Source organism: Euphorbia lathyris, chromosome 7 (genome assembly GCF_963576675.1).
Source record: "Euphorbia lathyris chromosome 7, ddEupLath1.1, whole genome shotgun sequence".
Taxonomy (NCBI): Eukaryota; Viridiplantae; Streptophyta; class Magnoliopsida; order Malpighiales; family Euphorbiaceae; genus Euphorbia; species Euphorbia lathyris.
Window position 1 is genome coordinate 53,144,722 of NC_088916.1, and position 20,898 is coordinate 53,165,619.

General features: G+C 32.6%; 3 protein-coding genes across 3 annotated transcripts; all 3 read left to right on the forward strand.

Moving 5' to 3' along the window:
* The first annotated feature begins 683 nt into the window (after nucleotides 1-683).
* Nucleotides 684-5,145, forward strand: LOC136200563 (probable transcription factor KAN4). The gene is made up of 6 exons (XM_065990936.1): nucleotides 684-1,445; nucleotides 1,527-1,603; nucleotides 1,758-1,794; nucleotides 1,992-2,100; nucleotides 4,616-4,706; nucleotides 4,795-5,145. The coding sequence occupies exons 1-6, from the start codon at nucleotides 1,043-1,045 to the stop codon at nucleotides 4,957-4,959; spliced, it is 882 nt and encodes a 293-aa protein (XP_065847008.1). The 5' UTR covers nucleotides 684-1,042; the 3' UTR covers nucleotides 4,960-5,145.
* Nucleotides 5,146-10,000: 4,855 nt separating this feature from the next.
* On the forward strand, nucleotides 10,001-12,441 carry LOC136200401 (xanthotoxin 5-hydroxylase CYP82C4-like). The gene is made up of 2 exons (XM_065990784.1): nucleotides 10,001-10,948; nucleotides 11,806-12,441. The coding sequence occupies exons 1-2, from the start codon at nucleotides 10,001-10,003 to the stop codon at nucleotides 12,439-12,441; spliced, it is 1,584 nt and encodes a 527-aa protein (XP_065846856.1).
* Nucleotides 12,442-14,243: 1,802 nt separating this feature from the next.
* LOC136201392 (xanthotoxin 5-hydroxylase CYP82C4-like) lies at nucleotides 14,244-16,840 on the forward strand. The gene is made up of 2 exons (XM_065992054.1): nucleotides 14,244-15,259; nucleotides 16,109-16,840. Exons 1-2 carry the CDS (start codon nucleotides 14,306-14,308, stop codon nucleotides 16,736-16,738), a joined length of 1,584 nt encoding a protein of 527 aa, XP_065848126.1. The 5' UTR covers nucleotides 14,244-14,305; the 3' UTR covers nucleotides 16,739-16,840.
* Nucleotides 16,841-20,898: the final 4,058 nt, after the last annotated feature.

The window sequence follows — 20,898 nt, forward strand, 5'->3', positions numbered from 1 at the left end:
TGGAGATGCTCTTGGAATCCTACAATGGAGAAACTAGCTAATTAAAAAGTTATAAAAAATTTCATCTTAGGATCCTAATCTAATTGTGACTACTAAACTCTATTTAGTCAGTCAAAAATTATAACTTATAACTTTTTACCTTTGACATCCGGACAAATATAAAAAAAAGAAAAAAAATTATAAACTTGGATATGTAATTATATATTTGTATTAGTATCTATTTGGTTTACATGCTATTTGTTGTTCCAAACACCTCAATTTTTTTTTTTATTTTTAAAGTAAAAAGAGAAATGGAAGGAGAAAATAGATAAACTAAACACCTCTCTTAAACTTATTTAAAACTTGTAATCTGTTGATGAGATGAGAAAGTATTTAATAAAGTAAAAGACAGAAATTTCTCCCATAAAATGAGTATATATTGTCAATTACCTACCTACCCTACGTACTAATCTATCATTCACAAGTAAAAAACAAAACATAAATAAACGTATTCTTTTCTATAATAGAAAAGCAATTAGACAAACACATATTTTTGGCCTGCTAGTCAATCCTAAATTTAATAATAATAATAAAAAATGAAAAGGTGTTAAGGAATTAAAAAGGGTCACAATCCATCACCGTAGACAGATTGAGAGAGCTAGAAAGAAAGAAAGAGAGAATAATAATAATTAAAAGAAAAAGAAAAATAATATCCCATTGAACAGTAGTCCTTTATTTGGTTCCTTGAATCCCAGCCAAGCCATTATATTTCTCTGCAACTTCCCTTTTACAAACACCTCTCTCTGTATCCTTGAATGCATAACTTCCCTTTTTTTCCCACTTACTTTCTATTTTAACCAATTTTAACCTCTCCTCTTCTTCCTCTGACTGTTCTCTGCAATTCCTTCTTTTACTTTTTTTACTTTTCCCCCCCTATACTATTCTATACCACCCTACTCAATAAAGCCTACTCCCAAATCATAAGGTTATCATGATTTAATCATATAATCACAACTTCCATTTCTTCATTTAAACACCCCATTTTCCCCTCCTTTTTTTTCCGATGATGAGAACCGCATCTTCTTCTTCCTCCCCGTTTCCCGATCTTTCCTTGCAGATCAGCCCTCCATTAACGAGGAAATCCATTCACAGCGAACGGAGTTCAACTACAGATTCAGGTAGTAGCGGGAGCGGAAGCGATTTAAGCCATGAGCCGAGTTTGAAGTTAGGGTTTGAAATGGGGGATTTAAGTTCTCAAAGTGTTCAGATACCGAGAAACGACATCGTTTACCATCATCATCATCAGCATCGTCATCATTATCAACCACAAATCTACGGCAGAGAGTTGAAGAGAAATGGAGGAGGAGGAGGAGTGAAAAGAAGCATCCGAGCTCCTAGAATGAGATGGACCACAACTCTCCATGCCCATTTTGTTCATGCGGTCCAGCTTCTTGGCGGCCATGAAAGTAATTTCCTAAAATATTCAATTCTAATACTCTTAATTTATTTACTTGATACTGATGATCAGAAAATTAAAAAATGTTTAGGGGCAACGCCGAAATCAGTACTGGAATTGATGAATGTGAAAGATCTAACCCTAGCTCATGTGAAGAGTCACTTGCAGGTGGATTTTCAATATTCCCATTGTTGTTGTTTATATGGTCAATTTCATTTATTGTGGGGTTGAAATAACAAGAACTAAGGACAAAAAGGCATCTACAGGCTCTTTTTATTATTTTTATTTTTATTTATATGGGTTTTCTATTAATCTCATGCAGATGTATAGAACAGTGAAGAGCACTGACAAAGGATCAGGTAAAAATTTTTAGATTTTCCTTTCCGAGGAACTCTTATTAATATTAATATTTCAAATCCATTTGTTTTCTTTACTTGAGATAGATAGGTAGATAGTCATTCAAAATAAAATGTGACAGGTTCTCATTTATTAAATTAAATTAAATTAAATTTGAGATTTGAAAGAGTAACGGCTCTATTGTATGATGATTTTGCAGGTCATATAGATATGGGGTTGAAGCAAAGGGATGTTGAAGGAGGAAAAGTTGAGGAGAGTATTATTAATAATAAAGGAAGTTCAGGTCTTCCAGATATAGCTCAAATAAGGTGAATTTATGCTTCTCTAAGTGATTTTTTTTTTGTTTTCTTTTTGTCTTAGAGAGAATATTTTATGAAATGCATAGATACAAGCACCAATATACATAAAAACGTATTCATCATTGTCGTTTTTGTCTAACATGTGGTGTCTTTGTTGGTAAGTTTTTATTCGGTAAAGAACATAATGAGGCTCAGATTATTATTCTCATTTTAACCCTCTATTTTTCATTTTAACATGATTTTTTCAGTTTTGAAAAATTCAGTTAATATAACAAATTATTTATTTTATATGAACAATTTTAAACTATATTTTTTTTAGGTGTGAGATAGTTATAGAAAAAATATAAATTTCTTCTACACAAATGAGATGAAGAATGCTATTTTAAATGAACTAGGTGTTAATAGTTAACTAACTTAGTAAACTGAAAAAAAAGATCAAAAGGTTTGATGTGTTGAAATAAAAAGCTAGAGATTTAGGATTGTTTGGTTTAACTTTTAGCTAATAATTGTTGTTGTGTTTCTATTAGTTTTTCATGTTGCATTTAGTTGTTTGTTATTAACTAATTAATTATTACTAATGTTTAGTAAAATTGTGAGGGATTGTTAATATATAAAATGTCTAATATTAATATATTTTAAATTAATAAACAAATAAATTATAGAAATACACAAATTTATAAAAATAACCTAAATAATTACAGAATTGAAAATAATAGTTTATTGAACTGAGAAATCATTGTTCTTTCAACAATAATATTACAGAGATGAATAGTATTAAAAAGAAACATGTTTTGTGAAAATAAGAATGATAATTTCTTAAAAAAAAAAAATACAAACAAGGTTCATAAAAAACTCCACAACGCTACTGTTTCCATAAATAAAAAATCTAAAACTTATTGTTTTATAAACCGAACAAAACACTATTTTTCTGCATTTCGAATGGAATGTTAAAAGCTATTTCAAAAATCCGAAAGAAACACGCATAAATCCACTAAAATTAGAATGACAAAAGACCTCATAATGCTTTTTTATTTGTTTTGCTTATTAGCCCATTAAGATTGATTATTCTATTTGAAATATGTAAATCATCTTTTTAACTAAAGTTTTATATATGTATTAAAACTCGAATTTCAAATCTCTAATTTAAACCATTTGAAATCTTTAATAACTCAAGTCAACCTTCTTTAATAATGTAAAAAGTACTATTTGTGAAAAGAATAATCTAAAAAGTATTTGATCTTAGTAATAAAGTCTGTAGTACATAGATGTTAATGAAAAGAATTTGTGGCCTAGGGTTTTAAATTTGTAGGTGCAGCGGTGATTCACGTAAAACATTGCATAATGAGAAAAAATAAAAGTAGAAAGCAAGTTCTTATTTTGCACCCGTTAGATTTTTAATTGCATTGCTTGATCCCAATGTATCTTCAAAAGTCAAGCCTTTTGGTTCAAATCTCAATGCTTTTTATTTTTTTATTTATTTTTTTGATAAAAACTTTTATTTTTAATCCAAACCGAGAATTGGTTTGCGCAATCACATTATCTAAGTAGTAGTAGTAGTCATAGTTGATAGAGCCATTAATGTTTGGCTGGACTTTGTTGGCTCATTCCTATATACAATCAACTAAACACCAAACTATTGAGTTTTCTATTTAATTTTTTCTTTTGTTTTTTATTTTTTAAACTTCCTATTCCAATCTCATCACTCTTAATTCCATACCATCTTCTAGAATAAATGGATCTCTTCCCCTATTCAAACATTTCGTTTTTTACCTACTGTTTACTGTTGCTGTTTGTTGTTTATTGTTACGATTTGATGTTGGAAAATGATGTTTTTTTTAAAAAGCAGAGATTTTATGTTTTTAGAAAATACTACTTTTCATTTGTAAAAGGAAAACATGAGATCATTAACCAAACACCTAAAATTCTCTTTTAATCAAATTCAATGTTTGTTCCATTTCTAATAGAAAAGGCACAATGTCAATTTAGAATGTGTTGATAAACTCGTAATATAAGATATTATGAAATTTTATCATAACATTTTCAATATAGATCAATTTTGGTTTTAAGTAACGATAGAGTCAGCTTCTAAACTACTATCTAGTAATTTACCGCGATAAATAGTGTGCTAGCACCTTGTGCTCTATGCTCCGCCATGAATTTAGGTAAGGGTCTTATTTTATGACCTGAATCCAAATTACTTCATGTTATTGTTATCTAGATCTAAAATTGTTTAAGTTAGAAACATTAAAATAAAAAATTTCCATTTTTAATAATGTTAGGGGTATATTTATATTTCCCCCAAACAATTAGGGAGAAATTTGGATCTTATAAATTTTTTTTTATGAAGGTTTATCATACTCATTATTATTATTATTATTATTATTTTGAAAATATTATTATTTTGCTCTGTTTGCTGATCCTTTGAGTGTGTATAATATATTTTAAAAACAAAATAATGATGAACCTGAAGAAAATGTGTGTAAATATTTAGTAGTATTGATCTTTTGGTATATGCTATGAACAGAGATTCTTGGACATCATCATCAATGGAGACAAGGGACAAAACTAGTGAGGCTTTGCCATATTCTCATCTCAATCCAGATAATAATAGCAAGGTATCAAACATATTGAAATTTTAGTAATTAATTACAAAAAAGTTTCCAAATCATTGTAATTAATACATGATTCTTAACTTATTATTAGGATAATGAACCAATGGGAGGCATCCACATGTTTGATAGAGTGAAGGACAGCTCATTGACAACTTCATCAGCTATGTTGGTTAACCTAGAATTCACACTTGGAAGGCCAAGTTGGCAAATGGAGTATGCTGAGTCATCAAATGAGTTAACACTCCTTAAGTGTTAAAACATACTAACAAACATAATTTGTCTAATTAATCATCTACTACCTTTTTCTTCTTCTTTTTTCTGGTGTATGAACGTGCATGGACCATGATTATATCTAATATATTTCATGCATCTGTTCCATATGATATATATATGTTCTTGGAATTGTCTTATCTGGGAAAAATATGGAATGGTAAATTTATTATGGGAGGCTTAATTATGATGATGGCTACTCTAAACATTTTGGTAAAATTATGAATATAAGAAATAATTCAGCAATTGTACCATGATGATTATAATTTGGGACATATTGGACTTCAAAATGAAGGCCAAAAAAAGTGATGATTCTGTTTTCCAACATTCTGAGTGTTCATTTCATGTACGTTTGAAATTTGTACTTGGAGTTAAGTAATTTGACAAATAGAGGTATCAAGTGAAAAAAAAGTAAATGATGTATATATTGAAATGAAATAATAATAATTGAATCTAGTTTATTTTGTCGTTGCAAAGTTTGGTCATGGAAGCATAATTCAAATGGACTGGTGGGTCCAAGTTAATGTGTAAAATAGAGAATATATATGTTAGATCGTCACTCTTAAGTGTCAAATTCCAATCAATGGGTGGCTATGTTATTGCAGGACCAGGACGACATTTTGTTGATCAGTGAAATGATTGACTCTTTGACTCACTCGTATATCCCAACAACAGACTACACTTTGTAGCTCTAGCATCTTCGTCTTTTAATTATATAAGGGGATCATCATATAATGCAGCTAGGATGATAAGGACACGAGTACGCGTTTCGAGAGTATCTCTCACACTATCTGATCTTAATAGAATTATTCGAACTCTATGGAACAAGGATATGAGATGGATATATCATCTAAAATGTCATTCGTGATGGGTATGAAACGAGTATGAGATTATCTCATAAGGTGTCAGGTACCCGTCATACCAAATGAAGGAAAAATAAATATTATCGTTGTATTAAAATGAACTTTTTATTTTTAGTGTGTTTTAATTTCTTGATAATTTTAGTGGTTTAAAATGTTTGAATTTAGATTTTTTTTTTAAATTTATGGATGATTTATAAAATTTATTTTTGTTAAATTCATAATTTATTTATTTATGTCGATTTTTAACGGGTAAGGTACCCGTGAGTATCCACTATTTGAGATTCGAGAAGCATACGCGTTAGAGTAATGAGGCATGCACGGGTAATTAAAAAATAAAATAAAAAGGTAAGTGCTTGGAATTGACATTACCTACAGGTACCTTATCTGATGCCATTCATATATATAGCGGAGACTTGTTTGACCTTATCTTATTTTAAAAAGTCTGAATTGATATAATGTAGAAATTCTGATAGTTGGATCCTCAAAACCCTTTTCTAAAGTCTTGCTTGAATCTGCAAAATAAAAGAATTGTCAACTAATCAGCGTAAGCATCCCGATGTTAAAGTCAGTTTCAATCTCAGATGGAGAGAAGTAAAAAGAAGAAAGGAGTTAAGGATTTTTCTGCATGTCTCATAGATCTCTATAAATCTTGTATTGTTACACATTATGTTATGCTTTTTGTTACTACCAGTTGAGGTGGTAGACCCTTATTGGAAGAACATGATCTTCCAATGAGAGGCACTACATGTAAAGTTCCTTCGTTTTTATATTCATACAATGCTCAATTTTTATAACATGAGTCGATCTCTACTTGTATTTTCATCAATAAGCTAGGTCTTCTTTGGTTTAAACGACTCACACTAGTACGATTTTATCTCATGCGTCCGAACCTTGAAGATCCGGTCCATGGGCTCAAGGCCCACTGTTGAGAATTCATTCTTTGAAGATATCTTTTCACTTGTTATCAGATGTTCTCCCCTATAGTAGCGTTAAAACGTATTTTAAGGCTTTTTTTTTTGTGACATTTTGGTTTCTATGAGACAACTGTTTTGATTTATGATTGTGACAAACATGTTATCATGATGATATGGAAAGATAGCAATGTAAGGTGGAGATGGACGCGTTTTAGGGGATCCTTTTCCATGCATGGACATATCAACACCTATTTATTTGTTTTTTTTTTTTTAATTTTTATGAAAGGGTCTAGTAAGTTGATTTTTTCTTATCTTTAGATTAATATACTATAATGTCCAATTTTTGTTAATATACTATATAGTTGAATTTTTTGAAATTTTTATACAAAAACTAAAATTACAATTAAATCATACTATCAAAGTAATTTTTAATGTTACTATTTTCTATATCACATATAAATATACTTTTATATTATAATTTATAAATTCTCGACCTCAATTCATAAATCCTAAACCATAAGAAAATAAATTTTAGACTCCTAATTTTTAAATCATACTCCTTAAATATATAAAAAAATAACAATGTTGTGAATTTGACATGATTATATAATTTTAGGGTTTGGATGAAATGGGCTCCACAGCCCAAGTATTCTAAATAAAAAGAGAGGCCCAACTTAGCGTATGAAGCGCTGAAGCCTGAAACAAAAAAACAAATTTAAAACTGTGCAGGGGCAGGGCAGGGGTACAAAATTATGTAAGCATCAATCAAGAACAAGAAATAATAGTTGAAACCATATGAATTCCTCGTGTTTCTGTTTCATCATTACATCATATCCTGCCTTAGATTTTCAACCAAATATGTCTCCACCTTCCCCACTATACCACCACCCTCATTTTCAGTTTCAGATGTCTTCAAAACTTTTCTGTTAGGAGTTTTGGCTTATTTTGCAAATTCAAATCCTTAAAGTCTTACAAATTTTGTAAAATCATTATCAATTGAACCCATTCATAGAATATCTATGGATAAATTGGTTATAAACCAATCAATCCAATCCAAGTTTAACTTAACCATCTAATAAGTAGTGAGATCTCTGTATGTCCATATTGTTATCAGATTGCAACATCATTGTGAATTTAAAATAGAATTCTGGTCCTTAGCTTAGTGGACCCAAATGTAGTTATGTTAAATATGGATCTTCATTATTACTGTTTGCTAGATCACTTCATGGACCTGTCGATCTACCAAGCCGTTTTTTTTATGGTTGAATTTGGATATTGATAACTTGTTATCCGATATTGGTTATGTGTCCAAACTGTGATACTGATCCAACGTTGTATTGAACCTACAAAATAGTATGCAGGTCAGACGGAGTCGGAGTCCCGCAAAACCGTTCCGATGTCTAAATCAATTTGTGATTTAGCACCGAATGGATGAACTAGTTTAGAGATAGTAGTACGCACCGAACCTTGTATCTATACCTGCTTATTTAGAGTGTTTGATTAGGTTTAAGGTTACCACATTCTTTGGAATCCTTACGAAGCTAGAATTTCTGATCTCTTAAGAAGTCCGAATACTGGGAGGAATCAGTTCCAGAAGATTTCTTGAAGCACTAAGGTTAAAACCTGAGGCCATAATGACTTGTTGAAGTGAGTTTGGGACTGTTTTGAATCTGTTTGGACTCTTATTACGCTTGGGTTTGAATCGCAATGAAGATGATGATAACGTCGTATATGTGACATCATTGAGTCTGATATCAGACATACATATTTGATGTTTGATTTGTTATAAATTCGGTTATATTCAAAACTGCACATAAAATAAATTGGATATGAGATTTGTCTCAAAGCTTAAACAAATCCAATCCGGCCATATATATATATTTATTGAATTAATTAACTAAATTTTTTATTTTTTTCATTGATAATCATAGTTTAATTATAAATTTAATTTAATATCTTTTATATAGACATATTAGTTAAGTGAGTTGGGTTGAGTGTAGGAATTTGTTCTTTTAGCCTTGTCTAGCTCAGTCCCCAGCTTATCCCTGTAAACAAATCTATATATCTTTAATGAAGAGTGACCAAAAGGGAAAAATATTATAATACCCCCTACTCCTTGAAAATATATAGATAATTATAAAAAGATTGCTGATAAAAAATATAAATATCTTTTGTATTGATAATTTTAAACAAATTACAGTTTTGAAGCCAAAGTTGATCCTTTTTTTTTTTTACCATTGTTGAAATTTTGCAGAAAAGGGTCTTTTTGCTTTATTTCCGAGCTACCGAAGACCTCTTTGCCTCTGTTTTGCCTTCACTGGATATGTTTTAGTTTTGCTGATTTCTTGCCACTTGCGAAATAAATTACAGGTGCTGCTGAATGATGCATTCTTCAAAATAATATATATGAGAAGCCAAAGTTGCATGATTCTTGCAACTATGCTATATCACCCCCTTACTCCACGGGTCAACAATTGTTTGTCTACTTGCTTCTTTATTACACACCATGTTTCTTGAAATGCAATATTTCTTGCAAACATATATATCTCGTCATAAAATTATAACATATCAAGTCATATCATCAAATTATAACATCATTTGTCATATCATCAAATTATAATTTCATTTCATAAAATTATAACATCTTTTGTCATATCATCAAATCAACATATCACGTCATCAAGTCAACATATCAAATCATCAAGTCAATATACCATATCAATAAAAGTTAATGTTCCACATGTGCCGCATAAATAAATCAACGTGGCACACCATCAAAGTCAAATACTAATATCATTAATCAAATTCATTCATCTGTTTGCTGATTGTCGTAAAGCATATTGTCTTTTTATGCAAATCATAAAATCACATATATTATTGATGTAAAGAAAAATATAAACCAAGTGATTCATAAGTATTTTAAATTTTGTCATAATTGATAATGCAAACTCGATCGGTACTAAACTGCGGTCATGTGTCTTAGTTGTTTTCTTCCGTTCAAAAACGTTGAGAAATGCAAGTATTAAATTATAGTGTTAGTGTAAGAGATTCAATTCGTAATGCTGATTAAAAATTGATATCACACACATGATATACGAGTTCATGCATATCTTCCACCAAACCTTGCCAGAGATCAACAGACTTCGTCTTGATTCATGCTAGTATTCTTAATAAAGTATTACTAAAGTATGCTTATATATCCCAATGCAATTTCAATTCCAATTTCATCCATCAAATCTCCCACATAACCATGGATTTTACTCTCCAATTAACCTCAATTTGTGTACTTTTATCCTTCATCTTTCTCTACAATATATGTCTCCGAGGGAAAAAGAGCAGCACAGCAAGCAAGTCTAGCTCCACTCAGGCTCCAGAACCTGCTGGGGCATGGCCAATCATAGGCCATCTCCACCTTCTAGGAGGTGCTAATAAGCTTCTTCATCAAACACTTGGATCAATGTCAGACAAGTACGGCCCAGCATTCAACATCCGCATAGGCAGCCAAAGTGCATTCGTGATTTCCACCAGAGAAGCAGCCAAAGAATGCTTCACCATAAACGACAGAGCCGTCGCTTCTCGTCCCACAACAGCAGCTACTCAGCACATGTGTTACAACCATGCCGTATTCGGTTTCGCACCCTATAGCTCCCACTGGCGTGAGATGAGAAAGATAGTAATGCTTGAACTTCTCGCTAATCGCCGTCTCGAGATGATCAAGCATGTTCAGGAAACTGAAGTTGGATTAAGCATTAGGAAGCTTTATAATCTATGGACTAAAAATAATTGCATTCCTGTGCTTGTTGAACTTAACAAGTGGTTTGAGGATTTGACATTTAATGTGATTGTTAAAATGGTGGCTGGGAAGTGTTATGGAGAGGGTGATGATGAGGCTGAAAGGTGTAAGAATGCAATTTGTAGATTCTTTCATTTGATGGGGATTTTTGTGGTTTCGGATGCACTTCCGTTTCTGCGGTGGTTAGATTTGGAGGGGCATGAGAAGGCTATGAAGAAGACAGCTAAGGATTTGGATGCTGTGCTCTCTGGTTGGCTTCATGAGCATCGGCAGAAGAGGGGTCTGGGAGAGGCTAAGGGTGATGGTGAAAATGATTTCATTGATGTGATGTTGTCACTTGAGACTAAAGGGAACCTCTCTGGTTTTGCATTTGATGAAGATACTAGTATCAAGTCTACTTGTCTGGTACATTCTAAATCTTCATTATACTTGATCTATTTGTGACTATGTTGCATCCACACTTCTAGTTAGTAAGGTTAGCGCATTTCGTGTCCGTATCCTTATCCATTTTCGTTTGTAGGTTATTTTATCAAAGTTATATTTTAGAAATAAATGGTTGTTTTAGAAAGAATCCGTAGATATTGTCTGTTTTGGTCCAAATCTAACCTTTTGGACCTCACGACTTTTAAAACGTGTCTGATTGGAATCACACGTTACTAATAAGCCACAGTCACCCTCTCTCCATTTCCGATGTGGGATTCAGTTCATTCATGTCCTTATTGCCATCCCTTAAGATAGCTCTTTGCTCACGACTTCTATCTCGGTGCCACCCACTTTGGACTATGTCCTTACAGGCCCACCAACTTACGTCTGATTCGTCCTAAACCACATATCGTACGTGGAGAGTCGGCTCTGATACCAATTGTAATATCCTGACCCAATACCATGTAGCTATTGTCGGCTCTGGCCCAAATCCAACACATTTGGCACTCTGCTTTAAAACGCATCTGCATGTATTGGATTCTCATCTTATCTCTCTCTATTCGATGTGGGATTCAGTTCATTCATGTCCCATCGACATCTCTTAGGGCTGCTCCTTGCTCAGACATTCTATCTCGGCACCACCCAATCCGGACTGGGTCGTTTGAGAATCACTTCTAACTCCACGCTATTCAAATTTGCGAATGCGGGGGTAAATTAAATTCACCCCAAAGCAGAAATTCTTTGATTTTTTCCTTATATGTGTAAATAAAATCCATATATACCACTAATGTATAATTTTCCTTTCTTTTGCTTACTCTTTGAGTTGTTTAAATTTTCAGGCTCTAATTGTTGGTGCCGGGGACACTACAACAACTACACTAACATGGGCAGTCTCGCTGCTCTTGAATAACCCATTAGTATTAAAGAAGGCACAAGCAGAAATAGATTTAAATGTTGGAAAAGAACGCCAAATTGAGGAATCAGACATAAAAAACCTTGTCTACATTCAAGCTATAATCAAAGAAACCCTCCGTCTTTATCCCGTTGCTCCCATCATACCCCGTCAATTCATGGAAGATTGCACCGTAGCTGGTTACCAAGTCCCAGCAGAAACTCGTCTACTAGTGAACGTATGGAAAATTCAGAGAGACCCCAGATTCTGGGAGAACCCATCAAGTTTTCAGCCAGAGAGATTTATGAAAAAGAATGAGGGTGTTGATGTAAGAGGTCAACATTTTGAGCTGATTCCTTTTGGGGCTGGAAGAAGATCATGTCCAGGTGCATCTTTTGCACTTCATGCTCTTCATCTTACACTGGCTAGGTTACTTCAGGCATTTGATTTGGCTAACTTGAAGGATGAGGATGTTGATATGAGTGAGGGGTCTGGGACTACACTACCAAAAGCAACTCCGTTAGAGGTTCTTGTTTCGCCGCGCCTCCATCTTCAACTCTACAATAGCTCAAGTTTGAACTGATGATGATTCTCAGAGTGATCATATAAACATAAGATACTTTTTATATAATGTTATGCTAACAATAATGAATGATGTCTTGCAATATATATGATCACCACGATATCCTATCTCAATACTTTTATAAAACGTGAATATTAAACTGGCACATATCCTATCTCCACGATAGCGGACCTTGTCTGTATCTAGAAGCTTCAACTCTCATAACATTAATAAAAGGAGATTCCCGCTTGATTGCGTGTCCTATCTCAAATTAGAGTAATTTTCTTGATATGAAATATTATCGTGCGTAGATAACGCCACCTAATTAAGAAGGCATGCTATCTTTGTTCACCTTTCTAATGAAATACAAAGTTGGTTTTCTCACTCATCACTACTATATAAAAAGGGTTAAACTCAAAGTACAAGAGATATTATTACTCTCTCTCTAAATTTTAAAACTGACTTGAACGAGAATCTGATTAAGTGTTTCTATTTTGCACGATATCTTTTAGACGATGAAACTTTCCATATTACCGTCAATTGTAACAACTAGATTCAACGCTGTCAGTAATCAAATCCTCAACTGGACATAATTTCATAGTTTGTCATAAAACAAACTTATTCCTTTTAACCACCTCAAAATAATCATGAATATTTATTTACATTTATGTTACCTTATTAACTCCTTAAAACAAGTATAGTCTTAGGTATTACTGTATTTTATTTGAATAAACTATATAATTGTCTAGAGGATCTAGAAATTGGGCTTTATATATATTGGGCCTAAATACAGCCCAACAGAATTAAAATTCTAGTTTCATTGCTATGCTTGAGTTTGTAATTTTGACCTATTCTTAGTCATCTGATTCTCATATAATAGTTACCTAATTAATTTATTAATTATTTTAAGATAAGGATCGAAGTCCTCTTGTTTCAAAAACCTATAAAATTATGTAATTTATTTGGTAAATTACAAAACTAAAATGGGGTTAGGTTATGCCTCTAGTAACATATATTAACATTTTAAAGAAGAAAAAACTAACAAAATGACTATTTTTTTTGTTTATAGTAGGACCCGTTTGTTTTACCTACTATTTTTTTTGTTGCTGTTACGGTTTGTTGTTGGAAAAAAACTGCTTTTCCAAAAAGACAAACAATAACTTTCTAACCAAACACTTCAAACTCTCCATTTTGAAGTGAAATTTAGTCTTTATAAATAGATAAACATTCATAAATATTTATAAACTTTTAAATTACAATAATATATTTACAAAATACGTTGAAGCCATAATTTTATTTTTAATTTCCTTAACTTCTTCATAAAAGAAAATAAGACTAAATTCTACCAGTTAAAGTTCTCTTGAATCGTTAAAGATCTTAAGTTGCTTAAACTAGATCTCGAGTTACAAAAATGTTTAATTGGAAGAGGATCCACTTAAAAGGTACCTAACGAGTCTAGATCCGAAAAATCGATCAAACTATCAAAAATAAATAAATTCTTAATTTAATAAAAATGAATCTCATGGCGTGTAAGAAAACTGCTAGACTTTTGACATTTACATACTATATTAAACAATATAATACGACGTTATTAAATTGATTGTTGTTATTGTCATATCCTAATTTGATGTTCAATATCTACTAAACAAAGATTGTCTATCATATATAAGTATTAGATTGAACAGTATTTTTCACATGGATCCTGACGACCATGTGAATTTGGTCATTCACCATTAAATGTAGGCTGCTTGTTAGGACGGTGTTGGGAAATGTTTTTCTACTACTATACTCTATAATATCGGATTTGATTTGGTGTTGACCTTTAATCTACTACTATACTCTATAATATCTCAACCCTCTCTAAATTTATCTCATAACATCAAACATGGAAGAACTCAATCATAATCTTCAATTACTTTTACTTTCAGGATTAATTTCCATAACATTTCTCTACATTTCACTACTCAGAAAGAAAAGAACTTCAATTAAAAACCAAAACGAAGCACCTGAACCATCCGGCGCATGGCCAATAATCGGCCATCTTCATCTCCTCGCCGGTTCCGACAAACTCCTCCATCAAACCCTCGGAAACATGGCTGATAAACACGGTCCAGCCTTCAACATCCGCCTCGGAAACCGCCGAGTTTTCGTGGTTTCAAGCAGCGAAATAGCAGAAGAATGCTTCACAAGCAAAGACAAAGCACTTGCTTCTCGTCCTAGAACAACAGCCACAAAACACATGTGCTACAACGACGCCATGTTCGGATTCTCACCGTTTAGCCCTCACTGGCGCGAGATGAGAAAGATCTCAACTCAGATGCTTCTTTCCAGCCGTCGATTTGAGATAATCAAGACCGTCCATGCTTCTGAAGTAGACATAGGAATAAGAAAACTTCACAATCTCTGGACTCAAAATGGTTTCCTTCCTGTGATTGTTGATGTTAAGGAGTGGTCGGCGGCGTTGACTCTTAATGTGATTGTTAGAATGGTGGCTGGGAAATGTTTTTCTGACGGTTCCGATGAGGAGGAGGCGGTGTTGTGTAGAGAGACTATTGCTGAGTTTTTCCGGTTGTTGGGGATCTTTGTGGTTTCGGATGCGATTCCGTTTTTGTGGTGGTTGGATTTGAAGGGACATGTGAAGGAAATGAAGAAGACAGGGAAGGATTTGGATGGTATACTTGAAGGTTGGGTGAATGAGCATCGCCGGAAGAGAGGTGTGTCGGAGGTAAAGGCGGAGAAAGATTTGGATTTTATTGATGCAATGTTAACGATTGAGGAAGCAGGGAGACTTGAAGGTTTTCCTTTTGATGGGAATACTAGCATCAAAGCTACTTGTCTGGTAATTAACTTCTAAATTCAATATCAATTATCATGTTTACTATGCTTGTCTTAGATTCTAAACAAAATTAGAATAATGTGTTAATTTCAAACAAAAACACGGTAGTTTCATGTTTTTTTTTTTTTTTTTTTTTTGTAGATTGGTAGTCTGATTAACATCATTAGTCATTTTGGATAGAATTTGCCAAATTTGATCGATAAGAACCTAAAAATGAAAATTTTCAAGAATTTTGAGATCACTATCAATCAAATTTGGTTAAATTAACTTAAAATAACTAACTATGCAAACCACAAAGTTTGTTTTGTAACAAAAATACCCTAAATACCAATCTCTAAAAACGTGAAAGCAAAATTAGTTTTATATGAAATTAACTCTTAGAACAATTTTGGAATATGGAGATTTAACTTTAACTTATGGAATGATTCAAATTTAACTATAAATTTTTTTGAGCAATATCAATTTAATCCATATGTTATCGAAAATTTGAAAAACCTAGTATGACTGTTGTTTCACTGTCATGTCATACCTTCCAAATATCAACTGCGTCTTAGATACTCAATGTGTCACTAACAAGTAAGTCTATCACATACAAATTATTACAATTTTGTCTAGAATATCTAATATGACTATTATATAACAATCAAATTAATTTTTTCAAATTTCGGTAATTTAGAACTAAAATAGATCTGATTTGAAATTACCCCAAGTTAAATATGTACCTCTTAAAAAAAAAAAAGGTTAGTGTTAAATTTGATACAAAATGTAAAAACATGTGCTTCTCATCATTGACTATTATAAAATGTGCTACCAATTATCATATATTTGTACTTATTTAGAAAACTGTTGTAGACTGTGATTGCTGGTGGGAGTGACACCACAGGCAACATGTTAACATGGGCAATCTCACTACTGATGAACAACAAGTTCGCATTAAAAAAAGCACAAGAAGAACTAGACCTTCATGTAGGACCTGCACGTAAAATACAAGTATCAGACTTAAAAAACCTGGTTTATCTCCAAGCCATAGTGAAAGAAACACTTCGTCTATACCCAGTAGCACCACTTTCAGGACCCAGAGAAAGCCTAGAAGACTGCACCGTAGCTGGATACCATGTCCCTGCTGGTGCTCGGTTGATAATGAACTTGTGGAAGATTCAAAGGGATCCCAAATTGTGGGAAAATCCAACAGTGTTTGAACCAGAGAGATTTCTTAGAAAACATGTTGATGTTGATGTTAGTGGTAACCAATTTGAATTGATTCCGTTTGGTGGTGGTAGAAGGTCTTGCCTTGGTTCTTCATTTGCTTTCTTTTCTATTCATTTTACACTTTCTGTAATGGTTCATGCTTTTGATTTGGTTACTCCGATGGGTATGCCTGTTGACATGAGGGAGAAGCCTGGACTCGCTGTGCCTAGAGCTACCCCATTGGAGCTTCTTCTTTCTCCACGCCCACCTGCTACTCTCTATTGTACTACTTGAACTATATAAGTATATATGTTGTCTGCAGCTGTATTTTATAAGCCTTATGTTATTTGTGCTTAATTTTGAATTCTGCAATGTGAATTTGGCTTGGCAAAAATAGATAGATTTGACTTAAAATTAGACTATGTTCAGTGAAAATATGTTTGAAATACCCAACCCTCTAATTTTGAAAAGTTTTTTTTTTCTTTACTGTTTATCTAATTACATTTTTAGATCATATTTGCATGATCATATTTTCTCCACCACACAAGTACATCCATGATCTTCTTATTCGCGCCTCTATGCATGAATCTAAAGGTGTCTCTACACCAACATGCACTTCAATCAAACTATCTCAAGATATTGGTGAGCCATTTGATAACCCGGGTCTTTATCGAAGCATAGTTGGTGGCCTACAATATGCTACGATTACTCGCCCTGACATTGCATATGCTGTGAACAAAGTTAGTCAGTTTATGCATCAGCCAAACCTAGAACATTGGAAGGATGTGAAACACATTCTTCGTTACCTTAACACCACCCCGTCCCATGGTTTGCGTTTTTCTACGAGCACCAATTGGTGTATTACAAGCTTCACAGATGCTGATTGGGGTGGTGACATAGATGATCAGAAGTCCACATCAGGTTACGCTGTCTATGTTGGTCCTAACTTGATTTCTTGGCACTCTCGGAAGCAACGCACTGTATCTCGCTCTTCCACTGAAGCCGAATATCGAGCCTTGGCAGCACTTGCTTCTTAAATCATTTGGCTTAAAACGCTAATGTCTGAAATTGGATACCCTGTCACTTCAACGCCTACCATATGGTGTGACAATCGCGGTGCTACCTATCTAACAGCGAATCCAATCTTTCATGAACGATCAAAGCATTTGGAGCTTGATTTTCACTTTGCCCGTGACAAGGTTGCTACGAAAGAGTTGAGAGTTTCCTATCTTTCCACCTTGGACCAAATCGCCGACATATTCACTAAGCCACTCTCCAAGTCTCGTTTCCATCCTCTTCGTGACAAGTTAAAGCTTCACCCACCTTTAACTTGAGGTGGGCTGATAAGATATTATTGCTAATATTCAATATATTAGGATAATAAAAAGATATTCTGTTTAAGGTTTAAATTTGAATTGTAATCAGTTGTAACAACTTAGTTTACCCAATCTCTGTACAGCTATATTAATAGCTTTCACGTTCAATTATATTCATTGAGAGTTACATATTTTCATAAAGCTCTTTAGACCCCTAAACTATAGAGCTAAAATCAATTAGGTATCCATTCTTTTCAAATCATCAAAAACCTCCCTATACATTTTTTTAAGTGGCTAATAAACTCCTTCCTCTTAACTGCCGACTGCTCTCCCTTCTTCGCATGCGACAACAGTAGACTTCAATTGGAAGTTCTTTGTGGCGTTTTGGCGAACACTTTTTATGCCTTGCATATCGAGGATAATTGCAATGTATAGTAAAAATGAGGATAACTGATTAGTAGTTCATAATTCTACAGTCGGGTTTTATTAGAAACCATTTCGACGCCAAAATGTAAAAGACATGAAAGAAAAAAATCAGAATGAATCATGAGCTGCAATCAGACTCTCCAAGCAGCCTTTTTTGCCTTTTCAAGAGCTGCAATTAGTCTCTCCAAGCAGACAATAGGATTCCCACGATTGCAAGCAGACAAGCAGACAATAAGATTCTTATGAAATGTCATCGGCATCAAATGCTCAGTAACAATCATCTTTGCATCTCCTAATAACTCATTAATTTTATCAAATAGACCTTGGGATTCAAGGTAGTTATAAGCCAACATCTTGAATGTCTCAGAGCTAAAAAATCTCATATACAACCGCATGTGTTAGTAGAAGAAGGGATAGTAGTTAACAGTAATTAAAGGAGGATAGTTGATTAATAGTAATAAAAGGAAGAAGGTTGATTAACTACCAAACAATAATATATGGACCTTTTTTATGATTTAAAGAGAATGGGGGAGTTAATTGAGTTTGGCTCCATAGTATAGGGAGTCAGATGGACTTTATGTCAATGTTAAATTATATAAATTAATTGATATATATCATATAATATCTAAGATACTATTAGCAATTCAAGTCTAAGTTTTTCAAAATCTCCTCTTAATAATTAGCATTGTTCATTAAGTTTATTCAATTTACTTTAACAATTATTAGATATTAGTAATGTGACTTATATTTACATATTTAGATAAATATTATTCGGTAGATATAGGGTATCTTAAAACTAAATGATATTTCACATTCTAAAAAGACAGGTAAATTGTTTAGAACTTTTTGAATCACCACTTCCTTTGGCAGCATCCACTAATTCGGTAAGTATCATTAATCCTAATTTTATGGTGAAAATTCAACATATGATCTCAAAAAATTTCAATTGTGTCCACTCTTCATTAAAAAGTTATATTGAAAGGGCATGTGGACTTTCGAAGGGACGATAAAAAATATTAGAGAAAGTGTCGAAACACTCGTTGTAAGATGTTATATGTGTGATGCATTTGCATTGTATTTCTACATTTGTGATGTCATGATGCTATGTGTCGATCCTGCCTCGCCAATGGTGCTTCTAAGCTTGTTAATTTCTTTTTGTATTGCTTCGAGTTTAGCCTCCACTGATTTTCTTTAATCGAAAGATTCATTATTTATTTTTATTATTTAATTTTTAAATAAAAGCGGATTTGAAATGAAAATATGTAAACCAAACAATAAATGAAAAAATACATAAAATACAGTAAATAAAGGTGTGCTGGAATTGACCAAGGAAAAGGATGGCAAGCTTTTCCAAACAAACAAACAAAAAAACTAATTGATGATATTATTAATATAATTTTATTAAGTAGGAACGGTACTGCATTATTTAAAGCATTGATCTCTTTACATTGAACAGTAAGCATAGTAAAATATTTCAAATTTTATAGAAAACATCTTATTTTCCTAATAAATCTTACAAATCCTAAAGATTATAACACTTTCTTGTTGACTGACTTAAAATCTAAAAAAATAAAGGCTTAATGCTTCTCCAGCCCTCTTAACTTGTTCAAATTGGTCATTTTACCCCTTCAACTCATCGAATGTCCTATTTACCTCCTTAACTATATAAAAATGGTATTTCTCACCCTCTTAACTTGTTCAAATTTGTCATTTTACTCATTCTCAACTCATCAAATATCCTATTACCCTCTTAACTCCATAAAAGTGGTATTTCTAACCACTTATGATCCTATTTACCCTCTTAACTCCATAAAAATGGTATTTCTTATCTCTTTATAGTAGTAAAAAAAGTTGAAAAGAGAAAGAACGAATAAAAAATACAAATAACAAGAACATTAATATAAACAAGTTAAATACATTATATGTAGGGATAATGTACCAAAATAGGCCTATGATTTTTGGAGAAGTATCAATTTAGGTTCCACTTACAAAATAGCATAAATATAGGTTTAACATTTAAAAAAAGTTATCAATTTAGGCTTCGATAACAGATTGTAAGGGGTGAAAAATACCACTTTTATGGAGTTAAGGGGTAAATAGAACATTCTATGAGTTGGGGGATAAATGGACAAGTTGAGGGGGTGAGAAATACCACTTTTATGGAGTTAAGGGGGTAAATATGACATTCAATGAGTTGAGGACCAATTTAGACGGGGCTGGGAAAGCATTAGCCCAAAAATAAATAAAAAAACATAGTAAATGGAGGCGTGCTGGAATTGAGAAAGGAAAGGTAAGGATGGCAAGTTTTTCCAAACAAACAAACAAAAACATACATTACTTAATTCATCATATTATCTTTTAGCTTGCCATTTTGTGGCTCAGCAAGACTTTGTTTTGTGCTTATCTTCAATGATAAACTTTTTTAATTGATTTCTTTATATTTTTATTTCTAATATTCAACCCACTACTTAGGGGTGCACATGATCGGTTAACCAGTCCATTAACAAAAATCATTAACCACTCCATTTAATTCGATTAACCATATTTCGGTTAGTTTATTACTTCGGTCGGTTAACCATTAGTTACGTATCACTTTAAATCTATAATTATTCATTTTAAAATAAATATATAATTATTTAAATATTAAATAAAATTATTGAACTTCAAATTTAATTAACAAAATCGCCAATACAAATAAATTTTAAGTTATTT